Raw genomic sequence first — 18,297 nt, 5'->3', positions numbered from 1 at the left:
TTGTACCAAAAGTCTGAATGTGCTGCTCACACATTTATTCATGAAGGTATAGGGAATGTGAGAGTATAATTTTAAATAAGAGAGAAATTGGTTTAATAAAATGGTTTAATCAATTTCCACTTCACTGACATAAAGATCAAGATCTATATAATTTTACCTACCAGAAAATAAATAGAAATGTTCCTGTTAATCTAGGAAAACCCTTTCCAGCTCCTAGATAATAGAGCCCATTGGTTTTCTATTATACTGTGATTTAGACACACAGTCTATCTCAACACGATGGTTGACATAGTTATGACCACTGGGTTGGCACTGATATTCAATACGACACTGAGCTGTCATTTCTCCATAAAATTTCCAAATATGAGTGTTCAGTGAAATAGATGATGGTTCTTAAAAGCTTTTTGTGGAAAAGTCACATGCCTTCAGTTCTTGGTTCTACTGCTCGCTTTTTAAATATCTTGAAGGAAATAAACAAACTACAACCACAAACTAGGGAAATAACTTTTAGTATTGTCAGCGTTTGCTGTGCATCTGAGATTACAATAAATGTATAAGGTTAAAGGAGAAAAATATATGCTACAAAGCTATCTTAGAACAGGTCTGTACAATACTATATACAAGACAGAGACCTAAGATTCAGGTATCCCTAGGCCCATTTCATCATTGACACTGTGTGGTTTTAAATAAATACCATTCTAAGATTTCTCTTTTCAACCAGTAAATTTTGAGAAATATTACCTACATGTTTTGTTGTGCTGTGTATTGAGGTGATAAAAAATAGAAAAAGGAAAAGCTTAGTCTTAGTCTGTTTAGCCAATCATCTTTAGGTGATCTGCTGGAAAAACCTGAATGTTCAGAAAGCAGTAAGAGAAGGCTTATTTCAGAGTCCACTGGCAGAAATTTTCAGTTGAAATGGGTTGGGCAAAAGCAGCAATTTATTCATGTCTTACAAACATGGTCTTACAAACACCATACAGAGCTGGCACAAAAGAACAGACACCATCATGTACACCATGCTTTCTTCCAAGTCACATCTATTGAGCTATAACAACAGAACAAGTCAATTACTGAGTTACACATTTCTTCAAACATGGAAACCTCCCCATTAGGGTGGTCAGATTGACTAATCAAACAAACAATTAATTTACATGTCAATACAGTGCAGGATTTGTAACAGAATTCAAGATCTTCACACTGATATTGTAATAGATTATAACAGTATGATTTTCAGAAATGATGAGATCATGTATCTCCCTGCCTGTTTTAATGCCTTGCTTGCTTTTCTTCTTTCTTTTCTTAAAACAAGTTTCAAACGGTTTTACTTCACTTTCACATTCAAAACACTTGAAATATTAAAACTTAAAACTATTTACAAATTACTCTTTGTAATTTTAAAAGTATGTGTTGTTGGTTTTGTTGTTCCAGTTTAAAAAAACGAAATTGCCCCTTTCCAATAAACATGACACAGCTGGTACCACCATTAACCTCTGACTGTTATGTAGGATACTTACAATTGACACCTCATAACTTTACAGAGCTACAAAATATATTATTTCTATGGCCCATAATATCAAGCATCCACAGATAAAAGGGCCATTTGACTTCCCCAAAGTCCACACTAAGTACAGTTCATTTATGTTGCTTTCACAGAAATGGTGAGTGAACCAAGATGCCGCAGATGACATTGAAGAGGAATGAAGACTGTGACTGGGGAGTAATCATTTTTTAATCCCAAAGTCATCAAAAAGCACAAAAAGAAGTTGATTTTTCAATCTTTGTACATGTAGAATGTGATACATTTTCTTTACACTAGGCATAGTCATAAAAAGCATGTATTAGTTTTTAGGAAAATGCATTTTCATAGAATTTACAAACACTGTAATATCAAACACATTCTCAAAAACCATTAAAATACTGACACAAAACCTGACTTGAAATGTAAATTTTTCAGTAGACTTTATTCTTGCATATTTAGGAATTCATCTGTGCCCGAGTTTTACTCATACTTCTCTAAAAACTCAAATATAGTGACATCATCCTTAAGTTAATACTTTCCAAATAATCACAGGGTACCGCTTTCTTCTAATAGGTTTTGAATGAACCTTGGCATTGGAAAACAGCACAACATACAAGTCTTAACTGTCATATACACAACAGCACAAAACAAGTTAGCCTAGAAAAGTTGAAAAAGCACACTTTCTTGTGCTAATTTCACAGCCTTAAGTACCGGTATATGTTGTGAATGTATGTAAATTATGTTAGACTTACTCTTTAATTTTTAGTCTCTGTTGCTTTCGGTCTGGCAATGTATAACATATAATGGGCTTTTTTTTCTTTACTGTTTCATTTTCTTTTTTCAAACAACTTAGTCTTTTCTTGAGGAGAGTAAGTTAGACAAAGACTTACATGGCCGTGCCCACTCTAGGTACATAGGATGACCTTGAAATTATACTTGCACACTGTACATATTTTCTACAAGAAAACTGTGTTCCTAACTAAATTTCGAGCTGAAATTTATTTCTTTATTGACTAGCTCATTCCACAACTTCACAAAGGTAAACAAGGGTTTCTTAGGCCACGCTGAGACTTGTGATAGGCAGTGAATAATACAAGGCCATGGGTTTTATGTGAGGTTATATTTTACATTTTGACTCACATGTAACCTTGGCGGGGGAGAGAAAATAAAATTTCAGCCACAGTGTTTTCAACTCAGCCCTTTGAAAAAATGATTTCTCATCCTATTCACTGTGTTTTTGAAATAAATCTGTTTCTCTTTTATGACAGATAAAATTGTACTAAATAATTACACACCAAAGAAAAGTGGCTAGATATTTGTATATTCAGGACAACCATTTGCACATGACGTCATTAATAAAAACAAACTAAAGAACATTTTTTAGTATCTTTGGATTTAAAGAAAATTATTCCCCAACCTGAAGAAAACTGGATTAATTTTCATAAGAAAACGCATGATTTTTAATCTCTAAATCTTAATCGCTCAGACTTCCAGAGATATACTCATTTCTGAAGTATTAACCAGGTCTTTGGATTGTGGTATAGTGCTCACAAAAAGTTAACCTACCCCCGCCTACATCACTGGTAATCTTTAGAGGAACTTGAATATCTTATGAAAATTTATCCAACTTTTCTAAAAATGGGGGAAATCATCATGATATACATTTATAGTTACTTTCTCATCTACAATGTCAATCCATTTCTAAACAAACCAAAAAAAAGTAGCTCGCTATGTCACAAGCTTACAATCACATGTAAGAAAGAAAAATCCTCCTTGCCTAGTAAAAATCCTCAAGTTCCAACTCATGGCTATGCTCTTAACCATCAGAGAGCATATGCCACTTGGCAATCTGTCTCCTGGGGAAGTCACAGATCTCCTTCCAGTGTTCCCCACCGGTTCCTTCTGCAGATGCACCCAGGACCAACCGCCCAATTATCTCATTTTGGGACCCCCTTTCGGAATCCAAAACAAGAAATTCAACACTTATATCTTCAAGGCCCTCACAAGGAATATCAAAGACAAAGAGTTCATTGAATACTGCATTGGGGGTGCACTTCTTCACATGAGTCTTCTTTTTGGAGATTCTCTTTTTGGCATGGTACAGGTTCACTTTGACATAGGGATCTGCAATGGTATGTAAGAGTCATTACAACAACGAAGCCTGGCTACAGAGGTATTCCTAAAATCACTCTGCCCCCACAGATTGTGGCGTGCCGATGCAGTGTAATTACAGTGGAAATGAGAGAGAACAAATGCTAAGCATGGATGCAGTTTGGCTTTTTATTTATTAACAAAAGTTAAAATAAGAAGGAATAGACAATAGAAGAGAAAACAATTCTAAACCGGAGGCTAAAAAAAGAAGTTTAATGGCAGAAAAAGGAGATAATAAAAACAAGAAGAATAGAATATTGCATAAACATACTCTAGTTACTAATAATTCCTTCCAGGAAATTAGATAGAATTGTATGATTTGAGTTAGGACAATATCTGAGTGTTGGCTTTTTTTTTTTTTGTCTTCTATTGAATGGAGATTTGGAATCATAAAGTTAAAATCTTTAGTCTTCACTATTCTGTGGTTCTTGAGTCAAATGCTCAATCAGCTTTCTATTTGTCAGTATTGACTTTTTCTGTTGTCATTGTTACTGTATAAATCTTATGTTCACGCTATATTACCACATATTTATTTACTTTGACTTTTTTCATTGCAGTAGATGTTTTCATCATCAAATAATAATGATACCAATAGATTATTTTCATTTTACTTTCTTTTTTTTTGTGTGTGTGTGTGTGTTACTGGGGATTGAACTCGGGTCCTTGAGCTTGCAAGGCAGGTCACCAAACCACTGAGCTAAATACCTGGCCCTTTTTTTAAAATCTTACTTTCTTTTTTTTTTTTTGGATAACAGATTATTTTCAAATGAAGCTTATATTTCTACTTTTTATGATGACCCTCAAGGTAAGTATTATCATGTTCAATTGGTATAGAGTTTTTAAAAAATATGCTAGTGAGCAGAGTTGCACAGCAGAAATGTGCTAGGCCCATAACAAAATATGCTGAAGGATAGTATGCTGGGAAATAGAAGGGTTAGGATTTCAATTTAGAACCCACAAATCATGTTCTTTCTCACCTTGCTATGCAACAAGGATTTGATTTTTTGTTTTCATAAAATTCATAAAAATATTGAAAAATAATTCATAAAATATTTACACTAAATATTAGAGGAACAACAATAAAGTATGGGCTAAGTGGGAATTATAAAAAATACTAAAATTGTTTAAATCTTTTGAGACTTAATTTCATTTTCTTCTGTCTGCTATTTTCAGTGGTCTTTCAGATATGCACATTTTACTCTCTTGTAAACCTATTCAATAAGATAAATAACTGGCTTTGTCATAAATCTGAGAACTAAGTAGATTCTTCCTTAGTGCTGATAGCATTGGCTGAAATTATTATTTTGAAAAATGAAAAATAAATAATCATATAACTTGTGATTGAACATAGAAATAAAACAAAAGTAGTAGCCATGGTTAGTTGTTAACTATTCAATACACTAACTATTTTAATGCTGTGGATAAACATTTCAAAGCGTTCTTACCTGAAAGTCCAGACACATCAGATTTAGGCAGATGTCGAGCTTTCAGGACAACCACAGTGAGAGTATTTGTAGTAGACTGATAGCAGAGAGAGATCAACAACTCGCCCCGTCCGGATGACTTCTAAACAAAGAGAAATGCAGTAGAATTATTTTTATTATTTTTTTAGTTTTGAAGTTTGTTCTTTCAGCAAAACTTTTATAATAATGCAATATTGTTGCTATCTGAATATGATATTCCTTGTATTTTTATGTGATAAGTGAACTGAAAGTGATTTTTCTGTGCCATCATGCCTAAATCCACTTCTTGCCATCTTGTGGTGCTTTTAGGTACTGCAGAAATTAAAATTTAACGTGAATTGACCACACCCATTACTTACCAATGTTTTAAGAATATTTTACAATATATTCCATACAAATATTATTTTTCACTTTTTGATGACACCTATATTCTTTGCAATTATAAATAATAAAACGTAATACTTTGACAGGGTGTGAATAGGATCAAATGACTCATTTTAAGAGTCATTTGATTTCAAATATTTAGCACTGACAATTGTAGAATTTGAATTCAGGCACAATTAGATTTAATCTGACCTCTTGGCTCAAAGGTATAACAAAATGAAAGTTATTTTTCTCTTCCTTACTTTCATGTCTCTAATCCAAGGAACAAACTGAATTTAAGTTCTGGATAGAATTCAGAATTTTTAAAATATTTTTTGGATGTTATCATAAGCTCTTCTTTGCATGATACATATATTTAATTTGTACATAAAGACATGAAGTGAGATGAACAAGAACTCAAAATATAAAACTTATTTGAAAGTAGCTGAAGTTAGGGCTTAGAACTAAAAGTGATGACTTGGGTAGAACTATTAAAGCTGCAGTACAGTTATACAAAAGCTGACATAGTTATATGCATTATCACTAGCTATCGAATCCCACGAAACATCTGGTTGTCTCAAAGAACTTAACTTTCATTAATTTCAACACTTAAAATGAAAGAAGATGGTCAGCATAAGATCTAAAGCTATCTCCAACCTTAAAAGAGCATGATATTTTAAAGAAGCATTAATTAGCATGTTCATTGTGTTCATTGAACTATGCAATTTAAACAAAAGTTATTCTTAAATACCATTATATAGTCAAGTAGGTTCTGTATTAAAGTGGAAATAAGATTAAATGGTTTAATAAGTTTTATCATTTTCTATTAATCTCAGACTACCAAATAGTATTAATACAAAAAAAGAATAGCTCACTTCCTCTTATGTAACATAGAAGGGAGCATTTATAATTCAATATGATGTGATATAACCTCCTAGAAAAGCAATTTTGTAAAAGGCCGTACAACTTCCACATGCTCAAAAAGAATTAATTAATTATTATCACTTTAACAAAACTTCTCTAGACCTATGGTAATGCCTACATTAAAGATTGTTTATAAATAATTTAAACACTCAAAAAAATAATTACCCTAACATTTCTCTTGATGATCTCTCTGTTCATTAACATTTTTCCATCAGATAATTCAATTCCTGAAAGAGGGATAAGGACTTCTCCAATGATATCATCTCGTGAAAACCTGTCAAAGCTCAAGATAGTGAAATGCAAGGCCAACTCTTGGATCTGGGTGTAGGGAATCCCATAGAATGTGAAGGTCTCATCAAATGCTGGATCCAAAGTCTTTCTTAGCACTCTGGTTTTAACTTTATGCTTCTTCTCTGGGAGGATCGTCATTTTGATGTATGGGTCAGAAGTCATAGACTGTTCATCCATGGCTGGCAGACCACGGGCCTCCTTGATGTTCACCACAAATGCCTTCTTCTCAAAGTTGTACTCTAAGGAGAAAAAGAGGGTACCAAGTTTCTCTTGTTTTTCTTCTGACGTAAGGGAAGTGCTAGACTTTAAGCTGTCAGGAGAAACTGCCTCTTTTTCTCCTTCCGAAAAGAGCTTTGGGGTCCCATTCTCCAGCTCAGAATTGCTGCCAGCTTTGAGGTTTGTTTTGGGAAAGTTGCCATTGAGATCTCTCTTCTCTAGATCAAGATGCAATGAATTCTTTGGCACAGCTGACTTATTCTTTACTTCATGTTTGTCATCTCCTCCAAACTTCTTTTTGCTATTTAGGTTTTCAGGATAAATATCAACTCCTTTTAGCACATGCACAAACTTGTATGGAGGAGTCTTGTTAGATTTGGATGATTTTCTCTGACAGCAAATCCACGCAAAAAGAGAGACTGTGAAGACAAGGCCAAATGCACTGAAGATCCCCACCACCATAGGGATTTCATCTGAAAAATCAAGTAACCAGTAAAATATATTAAAGGAGCACAGATGAGATATGTACCTATTAGAAAAGTATAATAGAACTAGTAATTATTGCAGGTTGGGCAGATTGAATTACTTTCCAGTAGTTCTGGGCATAAGTTATGTGCACATTTCACATTAACTTCAGGAATGCATAGAAATGGAGAAAAAAACAGTGAGACAGAAACTCCTTCATTTCAGTAGTTTTTCATAAACAAACTGAAAAGATTAAACTGAGCCTCCATCTGACATAGTGGGATGCTTAGTAAATTTGATTTATTTTTGTTTTCTTATGTAATATGAGTCAACTATAACATGATAGGTTGAAACTAATTTCATTATTTCTTCACTGATATTTTGACACTTTGCAAAACATCACTTCTTTCTGAATGTGGAACACTAAATGCATATTCTTCAAATACAGAGAAATTTTGCAATGTTTATACTTTTTTGTTTACTTTAGTTTTAAGCAGAAGACAAAAGGACTTATTGGTTAACAGAATAGGCTATCATCTCCCATCATCACAAACTCATTAAAAATGTTCATCCTAATTACAGAACAGTTATAAAAGAAATGTATATATACTTGGGGAAAAAGCACAAACAATAGATCTAACTGGATACTGATACAAAATATTTTATACCGTTACAATATATTTGTGTATGAACCCAACATTTCTCAGAGTTGTGCAAAACATCATTTCATTTAAAGAGGACAAAAGCAGAACAATAATTATAAGTAAATCACCATTCCTTACCATGTAGTAGGAAGAATGAGTCTAGGCAACTTAGAGTTCATTTTTTAAAATAACTGATTTTCCCCTAGTATATTTCCACATGGCAAATAATAATCAAATTGAAATTGGCATTATTTCCTTGAGTGAGGGTACATTAAATCACTGACATGAGGTGATACTGATTGTACATTAAGTTTATCATATTTCAAGGGTAAGCAGATTTCTCAAGCAAATTGTGTAAGTAAAAGCAATATTGCTTTATTTGAACAAAGTACATCAATTGAGTAACATTTAACATTAAGTAAACACAGCTAATCTAGCATCACCTATGTTTTATTCTATTTCAATTCATGTTACTTTAAATAGTAAACAATAATGTTTAAAGTCACAGTCAGGAAAGGGTTAAGCATTAACTACACGAAGACCAATCTTTTGTTACCCCCCACTTCTCAACCCCCAAAGATTTTGCCTACCTACTTCATAATCACAAAAACTGAACTCAAAGAATACAGAATTAAGTGAACAAACATTTTAAAAATCAGATTAAAAGCAAAAAAATGAAAATTCTTTAGTTTAATGTTAGCAAATAACTGAGTCATCTAAGGATAAAATAAACCAGGAATTCCCCAAATAGATAAATATACTGAAGTAGTGCTACAGGAAGAAGAAAGAAATAACAGCTAAATACAACCAGTTAAACAGCATTAGCTTTGAGTTTTTCTCTTCAATTTAAATCTTCATGGGCAAATAGATATGCCCTCACTTCTGGACTCTGATAATGCACAGTCAGGATGAACACGCAGTCATAAGCAGAGGCAATTTTACAGGAAATATAAGAAGAACAATAAAAGCAATTGAAAATTACCCCATTCTAAATAGGCTGATAGCCCATGTAGACCACATTTTCTCTTTCCCAGTGTCTGGATATGCCTAAGTATCAATTTCCTGATTTCAATTCAAGAGTTGGGTAGAAATATCACACACAAAAAAACCCAGCCACCTAAATGAAAGGCTGTGAAAACAACATACTTTTGAACATAATATCACAAACTCCTATTTAATACCTATATCAAATGACAAAACATTCAGGATATCATGGTCTGAGCTACTATCACTGTATTCTCTATCAAGAAGGGCTTAAGCTTTAGAGAGCAAAGATCATAATGATTGTATTCACTTTAATAATAATATGTCCATCTGTATATAAAACTTTTTTAAATAACCTACTTTAAAAAGATATTTGTGATGTTTGGCCTTCGACATATATTTGGACCTAAAATGCTACTTATTTATTCTACATATTACTTCTAATTTTAATTATTGAATTTCAGGAAGAATTCTCTGAAGCCAAACATTTGAAGCCATACATTAGATATAAGAAAAGGAAAACTAAGCTGGGAAACAGAAGCCCTAGCTCAAGTTTACAGCAGCTTTTAGCTAGCTGTGTATTCTACGTTCATTAATCTGGGATTCTGTTATCTCACCAGAAATAAAATACCCTGTACATTCTTCAATAAAGTATATGTCTCTAACCCTCAATACCCAAGTTGTTTCATGCCAGATTAAACTCTTACGCAACCACAGACATATTTAGCTCCTAAGAAAATACAGATTTTCTACAAAAAAGGAGTCACCTGCAGAATTCATGAAACCAGCATATGAACAACAGACTCTTTTTCCTTAACTAAGTGCCTGCTGCAATTTACAGGGCTACCCGAACGTTTAGAAACTTCTGGAAGGTAAATATCGCCCTAAGAGAAGGCAGTTTAAAGAGAAAGATACCGAGAAAGGAGAACACAGAACTAAGCCATGATTAGCCATTTACTATTCTCACTTCTCTTTCCAATTAACTGCCTTTAATTTACATCCAACATCCAATAGGGGAGAAAAACACCTTGGAGTATTCAAGGAACAACTGCAGCCATAAGTTAGATAACTTGCTTACCAAAATCTTCCCGGCTGGTAGCTATCGGAGCCATTTTTTTGCTGCGTGCTCTGTCCGATGTGCTGAACGGAAAACTCCCTGGCTTGATTCACTTGCCTGTATCTGAAGCGCAGGCTTTCCGAGCGCTGAAAACAACAGCGCCAAGCCCAGGGGACCTGCGCCTGGAACAGGGAGGAGGCGGAGAGGGAGGTCCACTCGCCCTCGCACAGTGATTTGCCACCGCTGTTCCTGTTTTGGCTCTTCTGAAAAGCTCGTCTCTGAGACTCCAGACGTGGCTGAAACACGAATTGACGCAATCCTGACGCTACAGGGCTGAAATCAGCACTCCCCCACCCCATTAAGCCTCTCCTTCTCTCCCTCCTTGCTTCCTCCCTCCTCTCTGGGGGATTCAGCACACACTCATCAATTATTTTAACTGTTGAACCACTACCTTTGGGGGCTCAGAGACACACGGAGATGCACCCTGAAATTGAACGTTCTCAGTTCCTAATACAAAAATCCCGTGATCACTTAGATGAGGAAAAATGTATGGATAATATAATTGATAGAGGCGATTTTAAAAGAAATAACAAGAAATTTTGCATCAAATGACCCTTTGTAAAATGCAAAAATATATTTCTTGTTTCCTAAATTATTCTTTGATATATTTTATGTATACTATGCTTATAATAGTTATGGAAAATCCACTGCAAATTTATCTAGTTGAAATAAGATAACTATTTTCCTACTATAATTTTTTACATTCTAGTAAATGGTTATTCTAAATATTTTGCTGATGCTTTTGCTCGTCCTAATCTGTATTTTCAAATATCTGACATTTGACCAGCCAAGTACTTAGGAACAGATGGGAAGAATCCCCTCTGTGTTCAGAGCAGAGAGACTGGTTCTGGAATGATATATATGATTCAAGTTTTTGACTTCTAAAAGGTCTGGAAAAAACAATTGCAGAATGAGGCCAAAACCTAAAATAGTATTATTTATTATTGGCTGTTGTAAAGGAAAAACATTTTTGAGTGATATTCTCTGAAAAGATGATCTAAGAGTATACCTTTTAAAAATATTTAGAAATTTATAAAGAAGAGAACTCAGGCTGTGACTCCAACTGTCACTTACTGCTCTACAAAGAACATGTCTCTAACTCAGTGAGGAAGTGACATTCAGTGTATTGTTGGATGAGGGAGGAGGGGTTGCTCGGGAAGTCTCAAAAAGCTACTGAACGAGTGGCAGGTTCCTGCACACTGGCAAGCAGCCGCCCTGGGCGTCAGCGCTGTGTCTGGGGAGAAATTGGCTTCAGTCCTTTGCATCATGGAAAATTTTATAAATCAAAATCTCTTCTTTCTCTTTCTGCTTGCTCCCACACACATGGCATTTTAGCATTCTTCTAACAGATTTTTTTGTACCTTACATCTCTGTGCTATCATAGCACAAAAACTAATTTGATGTATATAAATTTTTGACTGACAGAGTTTATGATAATGGCCTTATCATTCTACCTCACTCAGATCACCTGCTTGCTTAGCTATGCATGCACCTGGTAGGATTTGTCCCAAGAAGTAAGCGTTTATTTGATGAAATGCAGGGTGTCATTTATGTATGACACATATTTGAGGAAGACAAAATATGTGTGTTCATGAATGTATGTTTTCTAGTTGTTATTGCTAACATATGGTTAAGCTTATTTGCTATAAACATAAGTTTATTGTATATGTATGTTATATTTGCTAGTATCTCATTAATTGGATCTTCCCATGGTAAAATGCTGTCTCAAACCTGTAGTGAATATTTAAAAGGATTATTATTTTTACCAAAACTTTAATCTATTCTTAGATGTCTCATTTCTGGAGACATACTGTGATAAGATTAACTTTTGCACAGAGGTACAGTAGCTAGTTAATCGCTTGCTTTATAAATAAACTAAAAATAAATGGTATTAATTAATATATCTGCAGTTTCACTCACTTTCCTTTGATGAACCACTCTTTAGTCATTATATAATCACTTATCATAAATAATGATAAGAGATCTCCAGTTGAGAAGTGGGCCCCTCGCACAGAAGACTTGGTAAATTTCTTATGATTGAGAATCATGCCCTACCACCATGTTTCTTTGTTCTATGTGATCCTGTAAACTAGAAACCAATTTGCTGAGGTATCCATCTGACTCTTGAAATAAGAGACTTGTGAGGAGGGATTGTTGCTAGGTAACCACCTCTTGGACACCCCAATCCCACAGCCTCAAACAAGTTCCTGCCCTGTGAAACACAGACCTCTCTGAATAGAGGGCAGTGTTTACTTCATACTCTTTATCTCACTGCTAAATTTGTGTGGCTTTTTATCTTAGTTTTTTCTGTGATTGCAAATGATTACATGTGTACTTTTAGAAACAATAAATAGAATTCCTGAACTCAATTTATTTTAAGAAGTATAGTTAAACTTTAAAACTGTTGATAACTAATCATATGATTGTTCCATTTCATTCATTTTGTTTATTTGCTTTTATTTAGTGGGTAATTTGATTTATAAAGTGCTTTTGCATATACTGATGTATTTTGTAATTATTAATTATGTGGTTTACTCTATCTTTTGACATTTGTTTCTTAAAAACATGTTATTAATAAGTATGTGGAGGATTTTCTGTTAAGCAAAAGCAAACTTCAAAAGATTTTGAAAATGTTGCAATGATTTCAGTAATCTTTACTTATACCCAGATGAATAATGTAAAATTATTTTGTTGGTGTGTGGGTGGTGGAGTAGACTGAGGTATCTGATAAAGGAAAATGGATAATTGTTTTAATGTTCCTTTCATTCTATTAAGAATGCTGGCTCTAATGCTAATGGAACAGATTTAGAATTCAAACCTGCTCGTGTTTAAATTCTGCAAGGTACACTTTTCTAGTTTACGTCACAGAAATCCCTTCACTATCCACTAGTCTTACATTTGGTTTTCTTCACACATTTATATCTTGTGAATAACAGGATATCCATTAGCCCAAATTTAAAAAATAAAATAACTTACATTCTTCCTCTGTCTTCTTTCTTTCAACATATAATTATATACTTATTAAATATGTACTTCTCCTGGACTCTTGTATATGTTGATATTGGTCAAGATGATTGAAATGATCCTTAAGGTCATAGATCTCACCAACCACAGGTAAAAATAATACCCCTACCTATAGAACTGAAGAACACTTTTATTAGAACTTAAACTATATCTACCTTTTTCTATAGAGCTGGACAAAAAACTTATTGGATCATAATTTTCATCTATATGTCTTTTGTCTAATATTTACTAGAAAGCCTGGTCAACAGTAGTTCACTCTCACCATGCCTATATCAATCTGTTCATGCTAACCTTTTTTACATAACTAGAGATTCTTTATAATTCTTAGAAATGGATTGCATTTTCCATTCTTTGTATCCATAACAACTTCCTTTCCTTTGAAAATCAGTTGAAGTTACACACATGCTGTAAAATTTGTGACTTACAACAACTCATAGATTTCTTCCAACTTAAATTGTTAATAGAACTATTTCCACCCAGATCCTTTAAGCCATCCTGGGATGTCCTTAATATTTATACTCACAATTCCAAATTGTAAAAAGTTTCATTAGAGCTGGATACCAGTATTTTATAGGACTGGGGCTTGTCTTGAAAGTGTGTCCTTTAACTCAACCTCTCCAGTTCTTAGATTTTGGTATCTCAACAAGAAACTGTCCTATTTCCTCTTTCAGTTTATTCAAAGCGTTTATTACTAGTTCCTCAGGATACACTACTCTTTTTCAGAAAAAAGTTTGAAACAGTGGTTTCAAAAGTCTGATTATCTAAATAAGCATAAAAGATATACAAACTCTGAGGTGATAGGTTGCATATTTGTTTAAAATGATATTTAAAGGCATGCTGCTTACAGTAAAAATACTTGAATAAAAATGACCAAAAATCTATATATTTATTAAACAAGAATTACAGAAATATATTAAAAATAGAAATAAAAATAAATTAAGGTAAAATAATATCAAAAGGAAAATATGTGATTTCTTTTCTAAAAAAAATCTGGACCATAAAATAGCTTAGAGATTTAAAGTTTGCATTCCAAATAACGTATATTCAAATTTACAAAGCAAAACTCTGGTAAATACTGCAGATAAATGATATTACTTCTATCCACCTACAGATCACCTTACTTCCAGGTCTGGATCATTATCTGGGGTAGATTCACTGTATTGACAGTATTCTTTTCCAAGCCAAAAGTACTGTCAGATTGTGTAACTATCTCACAGAACTAGAAAATCAATCTTTAAGTTAAGTATTTCAAACATATAAAGCACTGGAGAAGCTGGTGTCATAGAAAGGAAGGAGGTACAAAGAGATATTCCTTGCACTGAGTGATTTTATACTTAAGACACACACTTAGTTCAACTTTTCAGGCAAGTAGTTTAGAAGGTAGGAAGAACACCATCACAGACACAATAGTTTCATTTGACCCATCAGTGTGAGGAGACAAAAATATGCCTTACTACTAAACAATGGGAAGGATTTGTAATGCTACATTAAGGAGAAAAGATAAATAAGTAGTAAAATGACCTTTATAGAAGCATAAGTAGGCTGCAACTCTTAGTTTCTGAATGCATAGATATGACGTGTCTCCTGAAATAGCAGCTTACTAGAAGATATATGAATTCAATCTGAAGAAGGTACTTCCATTCAAAGCTGCCATAACTTTATATGCAATTTATAATACTCTATCAAAAAAATCAAGCCTGATAAGAAACTAAATCAAGGGTAAAAGCACAATAAAAATAGGTCATAAATCAAATGGATGGTAAGATGCGGTTATTGATTATATAGGATTTACAAGACTCTGATTACCATTCTAGACTACATAAATACTGCTCCTTAAAATTAAGGAATATATTTTTGTTAGTAGAACAGAATCAATATAAGATATATGTTTATTAACTAGTTAGGCTTACAAATCAGATGTGAACTAATTGACAAAGGCCATGTGCATGCTGGAGAAATAGAGGATCAAGTAGCTGCTCAGTCCAAGAAGGTGGAAGCCACAAGATAAGAGAAGTCAAGGATGTAGCACCAGAGCAAGGTCAAAGGAAGGCCTAAAGGCTCACTAGAGAGTTGCATGTGCAGGTCTGCTCCAGAAGTGTGATGAAACATGAAGACTGATGTCCAAGGGCAACATCAGCAAAGGACACATATACTCACGAAGCCTGAAACTCTTCAAAACAGACATATTTCCTTCTTTCTTTTATTTTTTTTATTCCATCGAGAATGCAATCTTATTGGTTGGAGCTATCCACAAATAAGGTGATTCTCTACCCTCTAACTCAGTTTACTGGCCTATAAATTAATTATACACAGAAACACCTAGAACTGTGCTTTACTAATCTGCTAAGTATTTCTTTACTCAAATAACAGTCACAGTCCACCCTTATCATTTTGACAACCTCACATTTCTCTAAGCCATACTTTATGTCCAAATAAAATAGCAAGTTCATAATTATTTCTAACCTGATACAATAGTCCTGCATACAAATGGAAGTTCAATGATTCTCTCCCTAGAATAGAAGGCAAAATTTTTCCTTGGAAGATGGTTATTTTTCTTAATATTCTATATCTTGAATATCATAAAGTAGATTTAACAATATGTACATACTTATGTTAAGTCAATTAATTACATTAAAAGAAAAAATATATCTGCTTAACATGTGTGTAATATATTCATAAGTATATTAACAAAAGAAATATTTAAGACAGCTAAAATTCTCATTTCTGTAACCGATCACATTGGCATAGTTAGAATTAATAACTACCTTCTTTAACCATGTTTTATCCCCTCAGCCTTGAGAAAACATCAGCAGGTCTTGTTTCTCACCTGGCAGAGTGACCATACAATAGCCTAAAAATCTGGGCTATTGTCATTCTGCCTTGACTGAGGTGCTTTAGTTTCCCTTTGACCTTAATAGCAGCCTATAAAGGCTATCCCACACTGCAAACATCTTCTTCATTGCCTCTGCTGTGGAGTAGTAGTACAATTTCTGTTGGTACTCAGGATCATTCATTTGGCTCCATTTTTAGGAGCCAAAGTGGTAGAGGAAATTATTAGATTCAAATTCAGTGGAATCATTGTTAGGCATCCTGGTAGGAGCCTTTCCCACTATAGAACTAAGACTTATAGGCCAGCAGAGTATCAGGATATGAGAACAGGGAGCAACAATCTTGTGAGTGGGCCACTAGGGGTAGTAGTAAGTGGTATCATTGCTTTTTCCATCCTTTGATGTCTGGACCCATGAATCCTGGCTATGAAAGAAGTAGTACCGTATATTGGATTATGATTCACAGCATCCACAGCTTTCTGGAGAACCTTGATCAGGGCTAGCAAGGCATTGCTACCCAGCTACAGTGTAACTGTATCCTGCCAAAGTCAGTCCAACATTGTATCCATCCAGCTACTTCTGAATAATGAGGAACATGGTAAAAAGCCAACGAATTTGATCGTTTCACCTCTTTGGCCATGAAGTCTATTCTTCAGTGAAAAGTAATTTTGTGGGGAATAACGTGAGAATATTGACTGATCTATTGTTTAGGTCCACAGATGGTAGTTTTGGCAGAAGTGTTATGTGCATATAAGGCAAATCTATACCCCTAAAACGTATCTATTGCAAGAAAGACAAAGTACTGTCCCTTTCACTACAGAAGAGGTCCAATGTTATCAATCTGACAGCAGATCACAGGCTCTTCCCATCAGTAAGTGGTGCCATATCACAGGACTCAGGATTGGTCTCTGGTGCTAGCAGATTGGACATTCAGCAGTGGCTGTATCCAGGTCAGCCTTGGTGAGTGGGAGTACATGTTGCTGAACATAACCTTCATCCTTGACACCACGCTGCTTTGTTCATGAGCCTTTTGGGAAATGACAAGGTTAGCTGAGGAAACAAATTGACAACAATGCACATAATGGGCCATTTTATCCACAAGACTATCCTGGGGAGGCCATATACTGAGGGATAGAAATCAATATAGCAAGAGCAGGAACCATGGCATTTGGGCCCATTATGTCATGTAACTTACTGGTGTTTTCACAACCTACTCAGGAACAATCACTTTCATGTGATGATGAAACTATTTTTGTGTATGTACAGTTTTATGACTTGGTGGGTCAAATAGCATCCAGTTTATGATGAACACCTCAGATTACATAGTAATGTAGCGTTCCTTAGTCAAGTGTTCATTTTATGCTGAGGCCCAGTAGCACGTTATAAGCAGTTTCTCAAAAGGAGATTAGCTGTCTGCAGATGATGGGAGAACTTTGCTCCAAAATTCTAAAGGATTCTAAAGTAATTCACTTATGGGGGCTTAATAGTAGATCCAAACAGTTTCTTCATCTACCACTAGCATCTCACCTACCATCGAATGTGCTAGATCATATGGACAAATATGCACCTGAACAACCTGTACCAGTTTCAGAACCTTTACTAGTTCTGGGTGCCATCAAAATTAGCAGCTTTCTGAGTCACTTAATAAATGGGCTATAGCAACTTATCCAAGTGAGGAATATGTTGTCTTCAAAATATTGATGAACCCAGTAGGTACTTCACCTCTTCTTAATTGTAGAAAGGGCCAGATGCAGCAATTTATCTTTTATCTTAGAAGACATATTCCTGAATACCTTGCACCAGTAGACCCCCACAGATTTCTCCAATGTAGGAAGCCCTCAAATTTTACTTGGATTTATTTCTTATCCTCTAGAACACAGGTATTTTACAAATATTTATTTTTACCAAATATTAAAAGGTAATGACCTCCTGCTCTCTTGGTCCAATCAGTATAATATCATCAATGTTATAGACCAGTGTCATAACTTATGGAAGAGAAAGAAAATCAAGATCCCTTTAAGCTAGCTTTTGACACAGGGCTGGAGAGTTGATATATCCCTGAGGTAGGACAGTGAACGTATATAGCTGCTTTACTACCTAAAAGAAAATTGTTCTTGTGGGCCTTATGGATAATGATAAGGCATGTTCCAAATCAATAGCTGCATATCAGATGCCAAGAGATGTGTTAATCTGCTCAAGCAAGGAGCCCACATCTGGTAAAGCAGACACAATTAATATCACCACTTGATTAAGCTAATAGAAATCAACCATTACTCTCCAAGACCCATCTGCCTTCTGCACAGGTCAA

General features: G+C 34.5%; 1 protein-coding gene across 1 annotated transcript; it reads right to left on the bottom strand.

The window, feature by feature from the left end:
- Positions 1 to 748: 748 nt before the first annotated feature.
- On the bottom strand, positions 749 to 10,391 carry Syt4 (synaptotagmin 4). The gene is made up of 4 exons (XM_010616573.2): positions 10,099 to 10,391; positions 6,586 to 7,400; positions 5,116 to 5,236; positions 749 to 3,643 (listed from the first exon to the last, which is right to left on the bottom strand). Exons 1-4 carry the CDS (start codon positions 10,130 to 10,132, stop codon positions 3,336 to 3,338), a joined length of 1,278 nt encoding a protein of 425 aa, XP_010614875.1. The 5' UTR covers positions 10,133 to 10,391; the 3' UTR covers positions 749 to 3,335.
- Positions 10,392 to 18,297: the final 7,906 nt, after the last annotated feature.

The sequence above is a fragment of the Fukomys damarensis genome, unplaced genomic scaffold (assembly GCF_012274545.1).
Source record: "Fukomys damarensis isolate Sample0158 unplaced genomic scaffold, DMR_v1.0_HiC HiC_scaffold_30, whole genome shotgun sequence".
NCBI lineage: Eukaryota > Metazoa > Chordata > Mammalia > Rodentia > Bathyergidae > Fukomys > Fukomys damarensis.
This window is presented reverse-complemented; position numbering and strand designations above follow the sequence as displayed.

Excerpts from the sequence above, each read along its gene's own strand:
- Syt4 (XM_010616573.2), bottom strand. The coding sequence starts at position 10,132 with ATGGCTCCGATAGCTACCAGCCGGGAAGATTTTG. Across the intron at positions 7,401-10,098 it reads TACCAGCCGGGAAGATTTTG|ATGAAATCCCTATGGTGGTG; the intron begins GTAAGCAAGTTA and ends TTGATTTTTCAG. Across the intron at positions 5,237-6,585 it reads TCATCAAGAGAAATGTTAGG|AAGTCATCCGGACGGGGCGA; the intron begins GTAATTATTTTT and ends CTCTTTGTTTAG.